Genomic DNA, 18,636 nt, shown 5'->3' with positions numbered 1-18,636 from the left:
GAGAGGGAGAGCGAGAGAGAGGGAGAGCGAGCGAGAGAGGGAGAGCGAGAGAGAGGGAGAGCGAGCGAGAGAGGGAGAGCGAGAGAGAGGGAGAGCGAGAGCGCGCCACGTTAAGCAACCCTGCAGTGTGGTGTTTGATCTGGTCTCTCTGCATGTTGGGCATTTTAGGGAAATGTGGCGGGAGCACTCTTAATAGGATTGCAGGGGGAACATGGCATGGGAAAAAGAGGTGATGAGCTGCTTCTCCAGCCCTGAAGGAAACACGGGAGGGCTCTTGTAGAGGGAGTTGCTGCTGGGATGAGCCAGACAAAGCAACTTGTTTATTTTCATATCAAGAGGTCAGATCCTTTTTGATAAAAAAGGGATGAAAATGCGGTGTTTGACCTGGCTGCTAGCATTTTCTTTCGTGTGGGTGTAAATGAATGCAGAGCTTGCTTTATAATAAATTAATCTTGAACATATCGAAGCAGGGGCTTTTAAGCTTTGGTTGCCCTAATTCCTCTTTCTGCTTTGATTTCTTTCCTGATCTTGCAACAAATGCAACATTGCCAGCCTGAGAACCACTGGCGAAAGGCCGGCAGTAGCATAATTAGTTCTGAACTCATGAAGGTTGAGGTCTTTCATGGTTGATGGTTGGCAGTGGGAGAAAGCAGGGCACTTGTGCTGACAGCCCTGGCCAATTTTTCCCACCACTTGCCGGGGCAGGTGGAAGGTGGCGGCGGTGGCATCCCTCAGGTCTGGGGAGGCCCACAGGAGTTGCGGTTCAGCAGTGGAGGGTGGCAGCTGGGTCAGCCGGAAGGAGATAAATGAGACTGAGGACCTCTCCCCATGGCGAAGAATCACAGAATGGAGACTCGGAAGGGGCCATGAAGGGCATCGGGTCCACCCCCTGCTGGAGCAGGACACCAGGTCGCACCGCCCCACGCAGAGGGCTGCCTGGTTTCTTTGGGAATCCCGCCTGTGGACTGATGTCCTGGAGAGGCCCTTTTGGTTATGTCGTCACCTAATAAAGCCCAGACTTTGGACTTGCAGCGGGACCTTCTTGAGGGCGGCCCCCCAGCTGTGCAATGCTCTCTCCCAGGAGGCCAGGCTGACGCCAACGGAGAGGCGAGAACCGTCTTTTCACTGGCCTTTTGGTTAGCTGAGAGGGCCGACACATGACCACGAGAGACGCATGGTCTATATGACAGGTCTGATTACAGCTGGGTGCTCGTTTCTCCATTTTTGTTGTTTTCTATGGTGCTGATAGATTTGTTACCATGGATTACCCTGGGATCCTTTAATTGAGGCAGAAAGACAGGGAATCGGTGTTGTTGATGAGTGTACAGCTCAGTTCCCTTAATCCCCGCTTGAAGCCAGGGAATCCTCTAAACTAATTATGCATTGTGTGACATACATGAAGAGTGCCGAGTGAGCAATCGGGGGGGGGCGGGGGCTTCCCACTTGGCCACACCACTGCGCCCTCCCTGCAGCACAGCGGCCAGGAACGAGCAGGGCAGGCGCCTTTCTCGGGGGCCCCGCTGCGGACGAGCAGACGGGGGGCCCTCATCTGCTGGAAGGGAAGGCCAAGAGGAGATGGCAGCCAGATGGGGGCGTGCCCGGGGTGCTACCCTGTCGCTCTCTTCCCTCTCAGGTGGTTGCCATAGTGATGGATACGTTCACTGACGTGGACCTTCTGGGCGAGGTGCTGGACGCGGCTGCACGCAGGGTCCCCGTGTACATCCTGCTGGACGAGATGAACGCCCAGCTCTTCCTGGACGCGGCCTCCAAGTGCAGGGTGAACCTCAACCTTGTGGAAGTGAGTGCGGCACGGAGGCCCCAGGCATGGAGTTGACGGCTGCTCCCTTGGGGGGCTCCTGAGCTGAAGATCCCCCAGGCTGCAGGCACCCTCTTCTTTGCCCGTTTCTGGGCAGCTGGGAGGTGTGAGCCCCCATCCACCGGCTGCTCAGGCCTTCTGACCTGGCCTTTGCGTGTGCCTCTCCCCCCAGCACCTGGCTGCTCTTTCTGGAGGGGGGGGCGCAGCTCAGTGGTCCTGTGCCTGCTTCACTCACGGAAGGTCCAGGCTCAGCTACACCATCCCAGGCAGGCCTGGAAGACATCCTTGCCTGATGCCACAGGAAGCCCACCCCGAAAGCAGACCATTGTGAGCTAGGCGGGCCCTGCAGGGCCGGGCTGGCGTCTGGCAGCTGCGGCGCATTCTGTTTCCTGCCTGTACATCAGGCCCTGCAGGCACAGAATTTTCCAGAACTGGGCAGTGTCCCATCCAACGGACACACCGGATTTTCAGCCCAGTGAAGTCCGCGTTACCGGGCACTGTGTTCAGTAAGGTGTACGCCTGGGCATCAGATGGTGGGTTCTGGGTGCAAATACGCTGAGCGGGGGTTCTCAGTTCTTGAGAGGATGCTTGACAGACACACGAGAGAACAGAGCAGAGCAGTGAGTTAAGGGGGAAGCAAGGCAGTTGCAGAAACATCCCCTTTGGTTCCCTCCGCCCCTGGTCCCCAGGCTGATGTGCCAGCCTATGGAAAGTCTAGGTCTCCTTCGTAATTCCAGAGCAACCTACCCACTGTCCCTCAGCTGTTACCCAAAATCACAACAAAATACTTCCTCAAGCCATTTGCTTTAAACTCACCCCACTCTGTTCCCCCCCACCCACCCACCCACCAGAGATCCCTTTGCCGGCCCCTCTCAGCCGGACTTGTGCTGCATGCAGACAAGACAACCCCTTTTTGATCTCCAGGCCCTTTTCCAATGTGTGGCTGATCCAGCTTTCTGTACAAAACGAAAAACTAGTCTAGCTTGGGTTAGGGGTGGACTCCTGGACTTTCTGGGGACTGGCAGGGCACAGGTGGGCAGAGCGAGGCACAAACGCAGAGAGCAGGGTGCAGGGAGAGAAGGCCCCTGCAGCTGGTGCTTTGGAAGGAAAGATGGTGGCGGGTGGGTGGCCAGTTGAAGAGGGAGGGACCACGGCTTGCTCTTGGGATGCACTGCCCGCTCTCTGTTGCCTTGCCTTGCAGTTCCTGCGGGTGCGGACGGTTTCTGGTCCCACCTACTTCTGCCGCACAGGAATGTCCTTCAAGGGGCACGTGAAGGAGACGTTCCTGCTGGTGGACTGCATGGTGGTGCTGAGTGGCAGCTACAGGTGAGCGGAGAAGGCCAGCGGAAGGGGACGGTGGGCTCGCACCCTCTGTTTCCACAGCTTGCCCAGGGCACTATCTGGGCTGTTGGTATAGGGCTGGGAAGGAGAAGGGGGGTTCCCACCCACCAGAGGACACGGCCCTTACGAGGTGGGCCACTGTGAGCACATTTCTCCCCTGCTTTTCCTTTCCAGCAGATCAAAATGAAAGCGGATAAAATACAGACCTTTACTCGAGCTTAACAGAATTTGTTGTGATAGAGGATTTCTATGAGAGCTCTTACAAAGTTACATAAGTCGAAGTTTGACTTGATTGTTGTTCCTCCAATCTGCAGGAGTAGTTTCTGACTATGTGAAGAACTGCCTCCAAACCGGAACAGCCCCTCCTCCCTTCCTTTCCTCAGACTCTTGACCCTCCCCTTAGCATGGTCTTGCTGCTTGGAGGCCACATGGCAGGAATGCCTGATACTGTGTAATTGCCCTGCCTGTCTGGACAGGTGCCACCTGGCTGGGCCTAGGAATTCCCTCCCTCCCTCCCTCATTCTGCAGTGTCTCCGCCTGTGCCCAAGACAGGGTGGTTTTCAGTTGCTACCTGATTAATCTTGCTTGCCAGCCTTGACTGTTCAGAGTCACCTGCCAGCTGTTCCTCCTCTACCCTGTTTATTTCACATCCTGAATCCGAACTGTCTGGCTCAGAAGGATGTACTGGAAGAAAGTCGGGCTGCATCTCCACATTGACCACGGGAGGGAAAGGGTGGCTTCTCCCTCATTCTAGCCGAGAGGTTAAGGTCAGGAAGCTGAGCAAAGCACCCGCCATCTTTTGAAGAGAGTGGGAGGATGCAGCCTCTGTGGTTCAGCAATTTCTGACCAGGAGGGGTGCGCCCGGGTGGGTGGTGGAGCAGACTGGGGGCTGTTCCCTTTGCTGCTCCTGATTCCTTTGCCTTGCGACAAGGCTCTTTGGTCCATCAGGCAAACTTCCACAGGGAATTGCCCCGTTCAGAAGCCAGGAGAGATCCACCTGTAGGGTGACCTTCTGCGCTTCATGTGCTTGGAGAGATGGCGTGGCCTCTTGTGACAGTAACACATCCGTCTCTCTTCTGCTTTCCTGCAGCTTTATGTGGTCCTTTGAGAAGATCCATCGGAGCATTGCTCACATCTTCCAGGGAGAGCTGGTGACCAGCTTTGATGAAGAGTTCCGCATCCTCTTTGCACAGTCGGACCCACTGGTTCCTCCGGCCAATGTTTTGATGAAGGCAGAGATGCCCATGGGGCCCTTCGGCATGATGCCGTTTAGCAACAACATGCCCTTCTTTCCAAAGAAGCCACACCTGATGTTCCCTCGGGAAGATGACATTCTCTCGCCTTTCATGGGCAGAGTTGACCCAGACAGAAACTTCCTGTCCTCTTTTAGAAGAGATGACATGCTGCGCCACACCCTGGAGGGCTCAGCCATGCGAATGTATTCCAAGAGGATGGAAATGGAGACCTCTCAGGTGGATCCTGTCCGGGGCTATCTCCGCTCCAAGCAGCTAGAAATGGACTCATTTAAAAGACACAGCTTCGCAGAAGGAACCTTTGAGAACTTTGCATCTTCAAAACAGTTTTCCAGGCAGATGTTTATGAACAATTTAGAAGACTTTAAAATCCAGTCTAGCCAGTTTCAGAAGGACCAGTTTTATCAGTATCAGTTTGAAAACCCATACGGCGCCAACAGGCCCCAAGGTCTCTTTGAAAGGATACGAGGAGGCCGACTAGGCTTCAATGAACTAGAGGATTATACAGATGGTTTCAGGGGCCCAGAACTGGAACCCAATTTACCCCAAGAGGGCTATCCCCTGCGACTGGACTACGTGCCTTCCAATTCCTCCAAAGAAGTCCGGCATGGATCTGATCAAGTGAATCCAGGAGGGAATGGTCTCTTTGGGCTGGCTTCCCTCCGAAGGCAAAACATGGGGCAGAAGTTCATGTGCCAGACGTCCCCCACACAGAAGCAGAGCTTGGAGCAAAGGATGTTTCTGCGTGACCAAGGCCAAGACACTGACCAAGACAAGAAAGTGCAGGAGAACCGGGCGGGCTTGCGCAACTGGAGGATCAACTCATACCTGAGTGGGTACCAGTCCGAACCTGGAGAGGAAGGCCTCCCGGTGCCAATGGAGTCGGAGGCCTGTAATGAGGTGTTTAATTTTGCAGAGCTCCCCACCAGGTACCCCGGTGAGCTCCTCACTCCTTTCAAACCCCCCCTTCCATTTGCAGGCACCAAAGAAATGGCCGATGAGCCACCAGTGGCGAAGCCAGATGCCTTCAGGAGCAGGATAAATCCCTTGATCCAGAGGAGCTCACGACTCAGGTCTTCCCTTATTTTTAGTGCTGCCAAATTAGACCAACAAAACACATCAGCAGAGAAAATCCAGATGGTCCAAAAAGAACAGACATCCAGTGAAATGACAAAAGACAATGAAACAACGAAGACCACCACTTCCTCCAAAGTAGCAGAGTTGCTGGAGAAATACAAGGCTGTGGGCAAAGACTCAGAAAGTACTGCTGTCAGTCACACGAAAGCCATGTCGGCTTTCCTCCAAGAGGAATCCCAGAATGCCGAAAAGAGGTGCACTAAGTCCGTGCAGTACAAAATTCTGGAGAGCAGGATCCTGGACTCCAAAGATACCTTTAGTAACTATAAGGCGCACCCAGAGTCGGAGGGACCATGCGGTGGCCCTGCCTCAGCCAGCCAGCTTGCGGACTCATTCGGCAGAGACCCCCTAACACAAGGTAGCAGTAGAATGGACAAGTCTTCTCGCTTCTGTCCAGCAGACAACAAGCCCGGCCCTCTGGAGAAAGAGAGCATCATATTTGTTGGAGAAACGCAGAAACTCGCTGCGCCAGAAAAGGAGCAAATGGCTTACAAAGATGATGCGCACACTCCGTCCGTAACTGAATTCAAGAAACCAGCACAAGGGCAAATGGGCCCCACCTCAGCACTCCAAGAACCCCCCAAGAACCTTGGCTCCGACAGCAGTCTCCACAAACCAGAGGATGGCAGTAAGCAGGAACAAAGTCCCAGGGAGTTTTTTAGGAAGGGATCCCTCAGACTAAAGCAGTTGTTGAGTGCCAAAGGGGAGAGGAAGCCTGAGGAAGAAACAGTTACTGAGGGCTCAAAGCCAGACAGGAATATTGGTGGCCTCAAGAGGCTGTCCAAGGGTGATTTCCAAGAGATGATCGAGGAGGAGAAGTCGCCCAAGCCAACGTCGCCAGCAGCTGCCCTCCGGCTGAATCCAGCACCTCCGGCTCGCTTCCCTTCCTCGACGGCCAACGTCCTGTACAGCAGCAACCTCCGTGATGACACAAAGGTCATTCTGGAGCAGATTTCTGCCAACAGTCAGAAGAACCGAGCTGAGCTGGCCAGGCAGCTACCAGTTGCCAGCAACCCGGAGCTGTCCAGGTCCGCCACCAGCCTGGATCACAGGGACGAAGAAAAAAGCACAGGGATTAACAGATCGGAGAGTTTTGGCAGCCATCATAAGCGGAACCCCCAGAGAGACCCTTCCGAGGACAGGGACTCCCTTCTGAAAAGGATGGAGAGCATGAGGAAGGAAAAGCGTGTCTACAGCCGGTTTGAGGTCTTTTGCAAGAAGGATGAGCAGGAGGAGGAGGAATGTGATGCAGATGCCAAAGACAAGAAGATGGGGAAGTTCATGCCCAAGTTCCTGGGCACCTTCAAAACCAAAAAGTGACCGTAAAGCTGCCACACACACCGCCTGCCTGGCCAGAGCGGCTCTGTCTGGGACAAACACTCGTGGGGGGTTCTGGTGGCCAGACAGCTGCATTTACTCAACCATCCCAACTGCTGAATAGACAGGACTGAGCTGGGCTAGTGGCAGGGAAAATGCTGGCTACCCGAAGCAAGGCTGAGCGGCCGTCTTCACTTGGTCGGCTTGCTTGAGGGAAAACCAGTCAACGCCAAGTCCCGCAACCAGCTATCGGTGCCATCCAGCCTTCCCTCCTCCCACCCTTCCTGTGTGCCTGCAGGTGAACAATCAGCTCGGCCTACCTGGGAGGGCCCTCCAGGCCTGGCAGAGCTGCTGTCAGGGTCAGTGCGGCTTCCTTGGCCAGGATAACTGCTCTGCCTCGCTGCCAGGTGCACCCTCGCCTTGGCCGATCAGCAGCAGCAGCAGCAGCAGCAGCCATATTGGAGGAGCCTCCTGCACTGGGCTGACCCCCTGTTCTGATAGAGCCGCCCCACTGGGGCTGCTGATTCTGTGTGTGCAGATGGAGCAGCTGGGATGAGGGGTGCCCCACGTCAGGATCAGTCGAGCAGGGCACTGCTGCCGCCCATGTGCCCTTCAATGAGCACCGGGGGGGGGGGGGCGCTCCCTGGGCCAGAGAACAGCCACGCTCCGCACCGTAAGAGCAGGGAAAGGACAGGGATGTCTGGAACAGCCTGCCCCTGCACAAGCATCATTGCCAGACTCCCCCTGCCATCCCACCTACTTCTGCTTGGCTCCGGCCTGGTTGTCGTGGGGATGGGCAAGCTCTGCCTAGGCTGTAGTGGGGACCCACTCAAAGAGCGACCATTTCTCCAGATGCAAATCTGCCTTCCACATAGAAAGCTCAATCTCAGAGAGAAGGGGACTGGTTATCCTTCTGTCTGACATGCAGACTTTCTGTGTGCAGTAGCTCTTTCTCGGCAGACAAAGTGAGCTTGCCCATTCTGTGCTGAAGCAGTGCAGCCCAGGCCCAGCTTAGCCCATTGCCTAAGCTAGGGGAGGAGCCACCGCTCAGGTGTGTTGTGTGCACAAGCTTCCAAGTCTGTTAAGAGTGGGACCTCGGAAGTTTTTGGGTTCTGTCCCTGGTAGCCTCTTCACTGAGAGTCCCCTTACCTGGCTCCCTGGCCCATCACTCTTCACAGCAGAGGATGAGGAGCAGACACCTGTCCCTCAGCCTTTGTATTCTGGAAGGGAGTCTGAGGAATCAGGGCAGACAGTAATGACAAAAGATTAAATTCAGCAAAACACCCAGTCCAGATAGTATTCATCCTGGAGTTATCAAAAACTTAAGCATGATTGACCTTCTTACTAAAATATTTAACATGTCCATAAAATTAGCTCTTGCTCCAAAGGATTGGAGAATGGCCAATGTAACCCTGATTTTGAAAAAGGGGTTGGGTTGGGGGATTTGGGGAATTGCAGGCCAGTTAGCATCTGTTCTGGGTGAACTGCTTCAAAGCATGATAGAAGGTAGACCCAGTAAGCACACAGAAGGACAAGCCCTGCTGAAAATGAATCAGCATGGCTTCTACATGGGAAGGCTTGTCTCACTGGCCTATTGGAATTCTTTGAGTGCATCAGTAAGCATAAAGACTAGCAGTGATGGAGCAAGAAAGGGATCTTGCGGGGGGCATGGAGAGCTCAATGAAAATGTCAGCCCAGCGCTCAGAGGTTGTGAAGAAGGCAGACTCCCTGCTAGGCATAATTAGAAACACAACAGAAAATACAGCTGCCAAAATCTTACTTCTGTTATGCAAATCTTTATGTTATGCACTTAGAATATTGTGCTCATTCTAGTTGCCTTACCTGGAAAAGGACATTATTGAGTTGGAAAAAAGAAGGGAAACAAAAATGATTAGGGGGCTGGAGCAGCTTCTCTATGAGGAGCGGCTAAGACAACTGAGGCTGTTCAGCTTATAAAAAGCTTAGTAAAGGGAGACATGACAGAGGTTTTGAAATAATCTATGGTATGCAGAAAGTGGAGAGGGAGACATTTCTCTCCCCTGACCCTTGAACTCAGCATCATCCCATGAAGCTGATTGGGGCGGGGGAGTTTTGGGATGGATTAAAGGAAGTCCCTCTTCACACAGTCTAGTTAAACAATGGAATTCACTGCCCTGGAAAGCGGTGATGGCTGCCAATCTGGGTGGCTTCAAAATAGGGACTGGGCAGATTCCTGAGGGAGGGAGCTGTCCGTGGCTACTAGCCGTGCTGGCTGTGTGCCGCCTCCTTTGCCACAGGTGGCCTGCCCACATACACCTGCTGCTGAGGAGCTTGGGCGGGGGGGTCTGGCACCCCTCCTGCCTGAGGGATCCTGTGGGCGGCTGGTTTGCCAACGTGTGCAGAGCCCCAACCTAGATGGATCTTCGGTCTGATCCAGCAGGGCTTGTCTTTTTCTCCTATGTTCTTACGCCCCTCATAGGAGGCGAGACAGATGCTTTCTGTGCAAAGCCCTTGTGGGGAAGGTTGCAGTCTCACCGCAGCTGGGAGGAAGCACCTCTGCCTCTCCCTTTATTTAGCCTTGAGGCTTCCAGGCCAGGGAGCAGGCGCAGCTCCTATCCAAGCCGTGCCCTCAGGAGTCCGATCCTTGACTTTGTTAAATAGTGCCCATTCATTCCTACGGCCAAGAATACCGCACGTTCTACTCGATATGGGGTAACCCGGCCCCAGCTGCCCAGGGTTGGGGCATGAAGCCAAAGAGACAATGCCTCTCCCCCCGAAGGGAAGGGAAGAGGAAGAGAAGGGCCTCCTTCCGGGCCCAGGGAGGCAGGCTGGCCGTGGCCAGCCTCGGACCCGTCCCAGCAACTGATGGGTGGGCGTAGCGCCCGTGAGTGAGAAGAGCACCCACCCTGCTTTCCCGTGGCTGCTGCCCCGCAAAGCAGCATGCCGAGACCGGCATCTCCTTTTGGCGAGGGCAGGAGCGCTGGAGGGCAGGAGTGTGCATGTCGGAGGTGTTGTCTGTAGTTCAGAGTTGTCCTTGCGATCTCTGCCTGCTGGCTTGGTGGTCTTGCTGGGCTGGGGCTGGTGCAGAGGGGGAGAGAAGGGCCATGCATGGCCGCTAGCCACAGGGGTCGGCTGGCTCCTGCCCTGGGCAAGCGGCCTCATGTCATGGCAGCAGGAAAAGGGTCAGAAGCAGGTCTTGCTGAAAGCAAATGCCCTGGGGAAGTGAGAACTTTTGGAATGGAGAAAACTAAAGATACACACCAGAAGAAAAAAATGTGTGTAGGGGCTATTAGAGCGGGGGAGGATAGCACCCATTTGTTCAGCACCCTGGAGGGCCAGGGACTTCACACTCCGGAGGGAGGAGAGGCTAGGAATACAGGAAAGATGCTGGCGCACCAGTGAGTTGCTTGGCTTACCCTTGTGGCCTCATGTGCCACAGACTGTCCCATTCAGCGGACACAGTTTGACCCTTCAGCCCATGAAATAAAAGCACGCCTGTTGTCGAGATGTTCTTGGGAGTTTTGCCTTTGCCGACTGACTGGAGGGTGGCGGCTCTGGGGCTGGGCTGCCTGACCTCGTCCGGTCCTTCCCCAACACCCCCCCCCCAAGAACACGTGCCAGTGCTATGCAAGGAAGCCTCACAATTCTGCATGGACAGCAATACTAAATCCTGTGACTGGAATAAACTATGCAAATATACATATATTTCTAAAATGTGCTTTCCACTTGTGGTGCTACTTGGTTTGGGTTTTCTTGTGGGATCCGGCAGGGGAAGCTAAATCCCAGGCCAAAGGGATCAACAAAGGCCAGACCTAACTAGTGGGAAAGTCCGTTCATGAAGAAAAGCTGAAGTTTAGCTTTAGTTCAAGAGGAGCATAGGCTCAGTTTTTAGGTCTTTAGGTACAGCTTTAAGTTAAACTTTTCAATGGTTAAAATAGAACACCAGTCTAGAGACTGCACATTGAGCCAAATCCAGTGATTCTGCCCCTTGTATTCCTGGCAGAAGACGCCCACGGGGCTCCACAAAGATGTCGGATTGACCTGAAAAACAAAAAAGGACATGAATAGGAAGTGGAAGGAAGGCCTGGTAACGAGGGTACAGGCAGGTGGCACAGAAGTGGAGTGATGACATTAGGAAAGCTAAACCTGAGAAAGTGCCGAAGCTAGCAAGGGATGCTAAAAGTTGCAAAAAAGCTTTTTTCACAATAAAAGACTGAGAAAAGAAATAATGGCTCAATTTCTCAATGAAGAGGGCAAATTAATAACAGATGACAAAGAAAAGGCCCAAAGCTACTGCTGTGTTGAGCTGCATTAACAGCAGCAGCACTTGCAGATCATGTGAGCTGCTGGTTCCCCTCTATTTGGCACTGGTTAGTCCCCATCTCATCAAATCAGTCAGTCTTAAAGGAAATCAACCCCGACTGTTTTGTGGAAGGCCAGATACTGAAGATGCAACTCGTACTTTGGCCACCTAATGAGAAAGAACAACCCACTGGAGAAGAGCCTGATGCTGGGAACGATAGATGGCAAAAGGAGAAGGGGCGGCAGAGGATGAGGCGGCTGGATGGGGTCACTGGGGCGGCGGGTGTGGGCTTGGGTGGACTCCGAGGGATGGGGGAAGATAGGAGAGCCTGGAGGAACGTTGTCCATGGGGCTGTGATGGGTCAGGCATGACTGCAACAAAACAAAAGGTCCCCATCTCCAGTTCTGGGCACCACACCTCCAATGTAGACAAACTGGGAAAGGGTCAGAGGAGGGTAACAAAGAGGATTGGGACTGGAAACAAAGCCTTATGAGGAGAGACTGGAAGAGCTGGACATGCGTAGCCCTGAGGGAAGATAGCACAGCCCTTGTCAAATACTTGAACAGCTCTCACACGGGAGGCCCAGGATCTCTCCTTGGTCATCCCAGAGTGCAGGACATGGAATGGGCTCAAGCTGCAGCGAGTCAGATTCTGGCTTGATGGGGAAAAGCAGAGCAGTTCAGCAATGGAAACCAGGGCGCACGGAGGCACTGGGCTCTCCCACTCTGGGGGCATTCAGGGGGCACCTGGCCAGCCACCGCAAGGGATGCTTGCAGTCCTGCATTGAGCTGGAGTTGGACTTGATGGCCTTTCGGGCCCCTTCCAACCCTACCATTCTTTGTTCCCACGAGCCACATCCATTGCTATCTGTGCTAATCAGAAAGCAATCTTCATTCTCGGGAGACTCGACTGACCTATACCACTGAACACTACTGTACTTGAGCCATGCTTTCTAAAAGTGCATTTCAAGCAAGCTGTCTAGTAACAGTTGGAGCACATGAGCCAGGGTCCTAAAAGCAGGCAAACGTGTGCGGGAGCCCCTTCACTGGGTACAAGGAATGCCACTGACCAAGCCTCCATGATGAAATGTGAGGCGATATGCAAGTTAAGTGCCCATGCAAGTTTGGCAACAGGACAAGACACCAGGGCTGAGTCAAGCAGTGCGCTTGCTTTCATCTATGCGGATATGCATATCACATATATGTAGGCCAAACACACACCCAGGGGATCGTTTGGCAGTGAACTCCGTGTGCTTGAGAAAACTTGATGCCTCAAAAGATGAGAGCCAGAGACAACAGACCAAACACTTGCCTGTTTGAAAGTTAGTTTACTGGAGAATTAAATTCACGTTAGAGGAATCAGAACCAGACTTAATTCAGAAGAACTCAAATATTTATTTATTTATTTGGGATATTCCTAACCTGTCCAGTCACTGTGTTTCTGGAGAAGAATTTAGAATAACTCAGAAGAATTTTTTAAACTTACGTAAAAATCAGTAGTAAAGCTAGGTAGAATGGAATAAATAGAAAAGTTGTGGGTTCAACAATGTGTTAAAGACCTTTAACAAGGCCTTTCTACAAAGACTTCTGAGCGAACTCGCAATCATGGAATAAGAAAGGAGGCCCGCTGAGTAAGAACAAATAGTGCATTTTCCCAATGGAGGAAGACCCATGCAGGGGCTCCACGGAGACCTGTATTGGGACCAACACCTTCCATCTTCCTCATAAATGATTTGGCCACATTTGCTGGTAAAAGGAAATTATTTAGCATAGTAAGCATGAGGAAAGGGCCCAAAATCCCAACATCAAGTATAGCCTGATGGGATCTCAGCGAGAGGGACTTGGACTGCTCCAGAGAGTGATCTAGGGGTATGGTAGCCAGCTCAGTGAAAGTGTTTGTTACCAAATTCAGCCAGTCAACAGCTAGGGAAAACCCGGGTGGACCCCAGACCTGAGCCAAAAGGAGCCTGAGATGAGACTTCGAGCCAAAACCAGCTTTATTCTAGTGCACTATAGAATAAAGGGAGACAAAAGGGGACATTCAGCCCAAAGCAGTGTCTCGAAAGTTGCACTTCAGTACATGTGTTTTATACCCAAGGTAACCAATTAGGTCACCTAATACACATCGAATACATGGATACATCAACGTATGCACCCCCTCCCGTGCTGGAGAAAGAGTCCTTCCTTCTGTCGGGACCAGACATTTCCCATGTCTATTTCTTATCTGCTCGAGATTCGCACAGGCTTGCCACGTTCTTACTCCCTGCACATTTGCAACTTTCATGGCAGCTAGAGCCAGTTTCCACTGTCCCTCTGATTAATGGGTTTGAGGTCAGGCTCAGGGCAGCCTTAACAGCATGATGGGCCCCGGGCAAAGCAGTGCACTGGGGCCCCTACGACAACTGCAACTACTGTTAATTCTGGAAGTTTCCCCATTTCCCAAGGGTTAACACACATAGATTAGTATGGGGCCCACGGGCAGGTGCCCATCCGGCCCATGCGTTCAGACGGCCCTGGTCAGGATAGCGTGTTGGCTGCGGGTTTCACAAAGTTCATTTTGTTCTTATCCACCCTCCCTTCTGGGGCAGTATAACTGTGGTGTTTTTACTATGCGGCCTTCCCGTGGCCAACTACTTTTGGGGTGTTTTGGGGTGCTGCAATTGGCAACAAAGCTCTTCCAGCATTTCTCTATGTCAGTGACTTGGTCTAACTGCACAAGACAACAACCCGCCATCAGGGTGCAAAAAGCAGAAGCTCTTTACTGAACGGTGAACACGTCACTACAGAGCAGCCAACTCCCCCTTCATAAGAAACCAGCACCGGTCATCAAAAAGGCAGATGTTCTTATACCTTTAAGAGCAAACTCGATCACTGGTTATTTTGGCCTGTCCCATCTACTCACCGATTCCACCTCTGTCCTCTGTCGGCTAGAGAAATTAGGCAGCACCCCACATCCACCGTCACAGTGGGCAGTGAAGCAGAAAGCGAGGCGCCAACAATTGTCTTCTCGGCATTATCACAACTAAGGATGCTGTTTCAGCTGAACAATGTCTGTGGCACTTGTGATACATTCATACATAGAAAAATACTGAATTTCTGTACCACTTGAGGGGAGCTCTTTGGGTCAAGGCCTCAGTAATGTTATGGAGTTCAAGCACAGGGAATCAGAATTTTATATCGCTATTTTCTTTGAATAAGCTCAAGGTGGAACTAATTGTTTCTCCTCTACATTGGGGATGGAAGCAGAAGGGTGTGGACAGTGTACAACTGACACCACGCTGTACTGCGGCATTAAAGCCGATAGATGGGAAAGTTGTGTAGAATTGGACACCTGTGCTTATTTAGATAGCATAAGAGGGTGTTTCCACACAACGCTGCACTCAGTGTATCCTCACTGCAGGAATTGCCAGGACTGCATCTACTCAAAACTTCAGCCATAATGAGGGTTCAGGTTGCACTAATGCTACCATGGGGTTACACTAGCACAACAGTAGAACTGTGGTTGGATCGTCTACAACCATAGAACTGTAGGGTAAGAAGGGGCCAAGAAGGACTCCAAGTTCACGCATCCCTCTCAGATGGTTGTCCAGCTGTATCCTGAAAGTCTTTACTGGGGGAGAGCCCACAACCTCCCCGGGTCGTCGGTTCCACAGTTGTGCTGCTCTAACCATCAGGACATGGCTCCTGATATCTCGCCAGGCCATGGCTTTCTGAAACTTGAGCCAGTTATTCCATGTCCTGCACTCTGAGGTGATTGAGAAGAGATCTGAGGCTATATAGCCAGGGGATGGCATACAAAAACGTTGAATAAATAAATGATCCTGGCCTTCCTCTCTGTGACAATGGCCACCTACAATAACACAATGAGTAGAGGAATTAAATTTCCCTAATTTCATAGAATCATAGAATAGATTTATGAAATAGAGCCCCCTCTATCGCAGGACCCCAATTTACACAACCCTTGCTATTTGTTTCTGCTCTTCCTTTGTGGCCTGGCCCCGCTTCCACTCCCTGTGCATGCCCTTTTTCCCTTTCAGGCTGGCACTGAACTGTGTGTGGAGCCACGCGGGCTTCCTCTGCTGCCTTCTGCACTTCTTTCTTGTTGGATTGTTTGCAGTTGTGCCTGGAAAAGCCTCTTTTTCCAGATTCCCGACCCCTCTTGGACTGCTTTCCCCTAAGGGTGTGTTGCCGCGGCACTTCGCTTACCATTGTCCTGAGACGCGCCCGTTGTTCGGGGGGGGGGGTGCCTCTTGCCGGACTGTCTCCACTGAACCGCTCCGCCTTGAGTGACCCTGCGAGGAGACCAGCCGCCGTAAGGCAGTCTGGCCTCCCGCGAGCGAGCGTCACGCATTACTGAGCCTGGGAAACGCTGATTTCGTAGCGTCACTGTGTGCTGGTGGGCTGTGACTCGGGCGTCCAACTGCATCAATGACGGAGGTTAGAGAAACCACTGAGCTCAGAGCGAATTTGCTATTCATCACTGACGGGACAAATGGCAGTTGGCAGAGGCAGAAACGACGGCGCACGCAACACCCGCCCATTTGCCGGCAGCCGGCACCCACGCCGAGCGAGCCCCTCTCTCATCCAGTCTTGCTTTTAGTGTCAGGATGTGTGGCAGAATGGACCACCTGAGAAAGTGTGCCGTTCTTTGTGTTCCTGGGCGTGTTCCACTGCTGTTCTGGTACATGCTTTTTTCATTCTGACAGTGCCTGAAATCTCACCACCCAGCTCAAGATGGCACCTAAGAAGAAAGAGCCGAAATCCACGAAAGTGGCTGCCGAGGGACCGGTGAGCGCTCTGCCCTCCGTCGGCAAGAAGGAACTGTACCTGCAGAAGGAACACGCCGCCCTGACGGAGCACGTCAACGTGTGTGCACAGCGTGCGAGGCAGTTCCAATGGGAAAGCGAGTTCTTGGACAAGGAAGCTCAGCAGATCCGCGAGACCAGCAAAGTCTACCTCTCCTACTTGACCAGGCGCACAGTGCGACGCCAGAACGCCATCGTCTCCTTGAACGACCAGAATCGCGTGGACCTGGCCCGGATCAAGCAGCAGAAGGCGGAGCTGGTGGCTCAGTACACCGAGCGAGAGAAAGCGGTGAGGCACCAGCTGCTGGAGAGGGAGACCAAGCTGCGTCTCATTAGCAAGGAAGCTGAGGCCATGCAAGCCTGGCGGGAGCTGCAGCTCGAGCAGCTGACCCGCATCCGCGAGCTGGAGAAGGAGCTGCTGGTCATGAAGGTCCAGCACGCGGATCAGATGCACGAGGTCAAGAGCAGATTCCTGCAGCAGGTGCCCGACTACGAGATGCAAGCCCAACAGAAAGTTCAGGCTCTTGCCAAGCTGGCCGAGAAGGAAGCCGTGCGCAGCCTGATCCAGCACACCAAGCAAGTGAAAGCCGACAACCGGCAGCTGCGCCATGAGCTGCTGGGCCTCATCAGGCAAGCCCAGGTGCTGAAGGAGTTCCTCCTGCAGCTGAGAGGGCGGCGGCAGCAGCTCCTGCAAGAGCACCAGTACCGGCAGGACCTCGCCCGTGCGCGTACCTGGCTGAGGCAGCATGAGCCCCAGCTGGCCACCCCTCTGGGCGGTAGCAGGTTCAGGGGCGGCCGTGCGGCTCGAACCCGGCTCATGCCCTGCCAGGTCTCGGCGGGAGAGGCTCAGCTGCCGCTCGCCCAACTGAGTCAGCTCTGAGACCACCGTCTTCACTGCCAGCACGCCCCTAAGCAGAACTAGGGACTGTGGCCTCGCATGCATTGTCTTTGTCCGGCTTCACCACCAAATGGACAAAGGCTGACAATGTCCAGGCCCATCTCAAATGTTCAGTTTGTAGTCCAGCTTGAATGTATGGGAATCCAGCTTCTTGCACGCAAACGACTACGTTTCAGAGGAATGTGGGGGGGGGGTGATGGGCCGGTCCCGAGTCACTGCTCACACCGTGTCCGTCAAGGCTTCTCCTTGCCCAGGGAAGCAAAGCAGGCACCCGCCACCATGTTACAGTGCTGTGGAGACAAGGGCCGCTTGGAGCAGCTGCCCCAGTTAGTGCCCAGGAGGCTCCACAGCTGCTGCCGATTCCTCCCAAGAATGAAAAGCAAAGGCAGGAGAGGCCAAGCGAGTGGTTGCAGGAAAGTAGGGGTGAAAAATGAGCTCCCTCGCCCAGACGCCTCTGCCAGTGGACCCCATGCCCAGCCACGGACCTCCAGCAGCACCACAGTCCCTTCCGCGAGGTGGGGCAGCGCCTGTCGCTTGTGTGGTCTTGGTGGCTGCAGTGATCTTCATTCACTGCTCTGTGATTTTCGTTTCTTTGTTGCTTTAGTGTTCAGTTTGCTCCTATTTTGCAAACTGTTGTAAGGATATGTATTCAGGCGGGGGGGCTTAAGTACTAATAAAATGCATTTCACTTTCCTGGCCTCCTTGGCAGCGTACGTGAGAAGTTTTCAGAAAGAAGCCGTCACTGGTGACACGATCGTGCACACGCTCACCAGCGCTCGACAACACGCTTCGCTCTTACTCCCTAGCGACAGTGCCCAGGACCGCGGCTCAGGCGACTCCAGAGCAAGCGCTTCCGTGTGCTGCTAAGGGGTCCCACTTGCCTCCGCTCCCCACGCCTGCTGCCAGCACAGACGCTCCTTCCCAGAGGGGCCTGCACCAGTCCCAGGCAGCAGACCTTCCTGGGGGGGGGGGTCGCTCCTGTCCAGCCCCTTCCTGCCAGGCCACTGCAGCCAGGGTGCCATCGTGGCGTTTGCAGGTTGCTTGCAGCTCCTCCTTCTGCTAGCATGACCCAAGAGGCTTACAATAAAAAGGAAGTGCCGTGTAATGGCACCAGCAAGTCCAGAAGGTGGGGACGCAGAAACTCCGGTGGAGAGCTCTGTTCAAGTATTTTTCAAGCCACTAACAGCTGAAGTATGTAGAAACACAGAAACAGAGCAAGTCAGAAGGGTCTCCCGGGCCATCTAGTCTGACCCCCGGCTCCAGCCGGCTTCGCTCATGACATGCCCACCATGCGCATGGCCAGCCTATCTTGGAACACCCACACCGATGGGGCCTCAATGTCCTCCCGTGGAAGCCCCTTCCACACCCTCAGGGTCCTGAAGCGCTTCCTGGCATCTAAATGGAACGTGGGTTCCCTGAGCTTGGCTCCGTCGGAGCATGTTCTGCCCTCCGCAGGGGAGAACAGGTGCGCTCCCAGCTCCGGGTGACACCCCCTCACTTTGAACAACCTGTAGCCAGCGAAGCAGCAAGGTGGCAGACACGGCAACACATGCGGCGCTCAGCTCCGGCTTCCTTCAGCGAAGAGGCACTTGCGCAGGCAACCGTTTCCCGCCCTTGCTGGGGCCCCTGCAATGAGCACTCCAGCTCACAGGGATGGCGGTTGTGGCCTCGCACACACTCACACTGCTCCGGCTGTTGGCCCGGACAGTTCCACACATGCCTGGTTGTGCTCTGGCCTCGCCTCCTACGCTGCCTCTCCCTACATGCGGGCTCCCCAGGGGGAGATCT

The 18,636-nt window shown here is 53.8% G+C and overlaps 2 protein-coding genes across 2 annotated transcripts in view; both read left to right on the top strand.

Moving 5' to 3' along the window:
* Positions 1–6,967, top strand: part of FAM83H (family with sequence similarity 83 member H) — a 9,837-nt gene extending 2,870 nt beyond the window's left edge. The window contains exons 2-4 of the mRNA XM_044434363.1: positions 1,634–1,798; positions 3,018–3,142; positions 4,248–6,967. Of these exons, the coding sequence (XP_044290298.1) occupies positions 1,634–1,798; positions 3,018–3,142; positions 4,248–6,867 (2,910 nt within the window). The 3' untranslated portion in view covers positions 6,868–6,967. The remainder of the gene's footprint in view (positions 1–1,633; positions 1,799–3,017; positions 3,143–4,247) is intronic.
* Positions 6,968–15,879: 8,912 nt separating this feature from the next.
* Positions 15,880–16,830, top strand: CCDC166 (coiled-coil domain containing 166). Its single transcript, XM_044434360.1, has one exon. The coding sequence runs from the start codon at positions 15,880–15,882 to the stop codon at positions 16,828–16,830; it is 951 nt and encodes a 316-aa protein (XP_044290295.1).
* Positions 16,831–18,636: the final 1,806 nt, after the last annotated feature.

This window comes from Varanus komodoensis, unplaced genomic scaffold (genome assembly GCF_004798865.1).
Source record: "Varanus komodoensis strain SLA01 unplaced genomic scaffold, ASM479886v1 scaffold276, whole genome shotgun sequence".
Taxonomy (NCBI): domain Eukaryota; kingdom Metazoa; phylum Chordata; class Lepidosauria; order Squamata; family Varanidae; genus Varanus; species Varanus komodoensis.
This window is presented reverse-complemented; position numbering and strand designations above follow the sequence as displayed.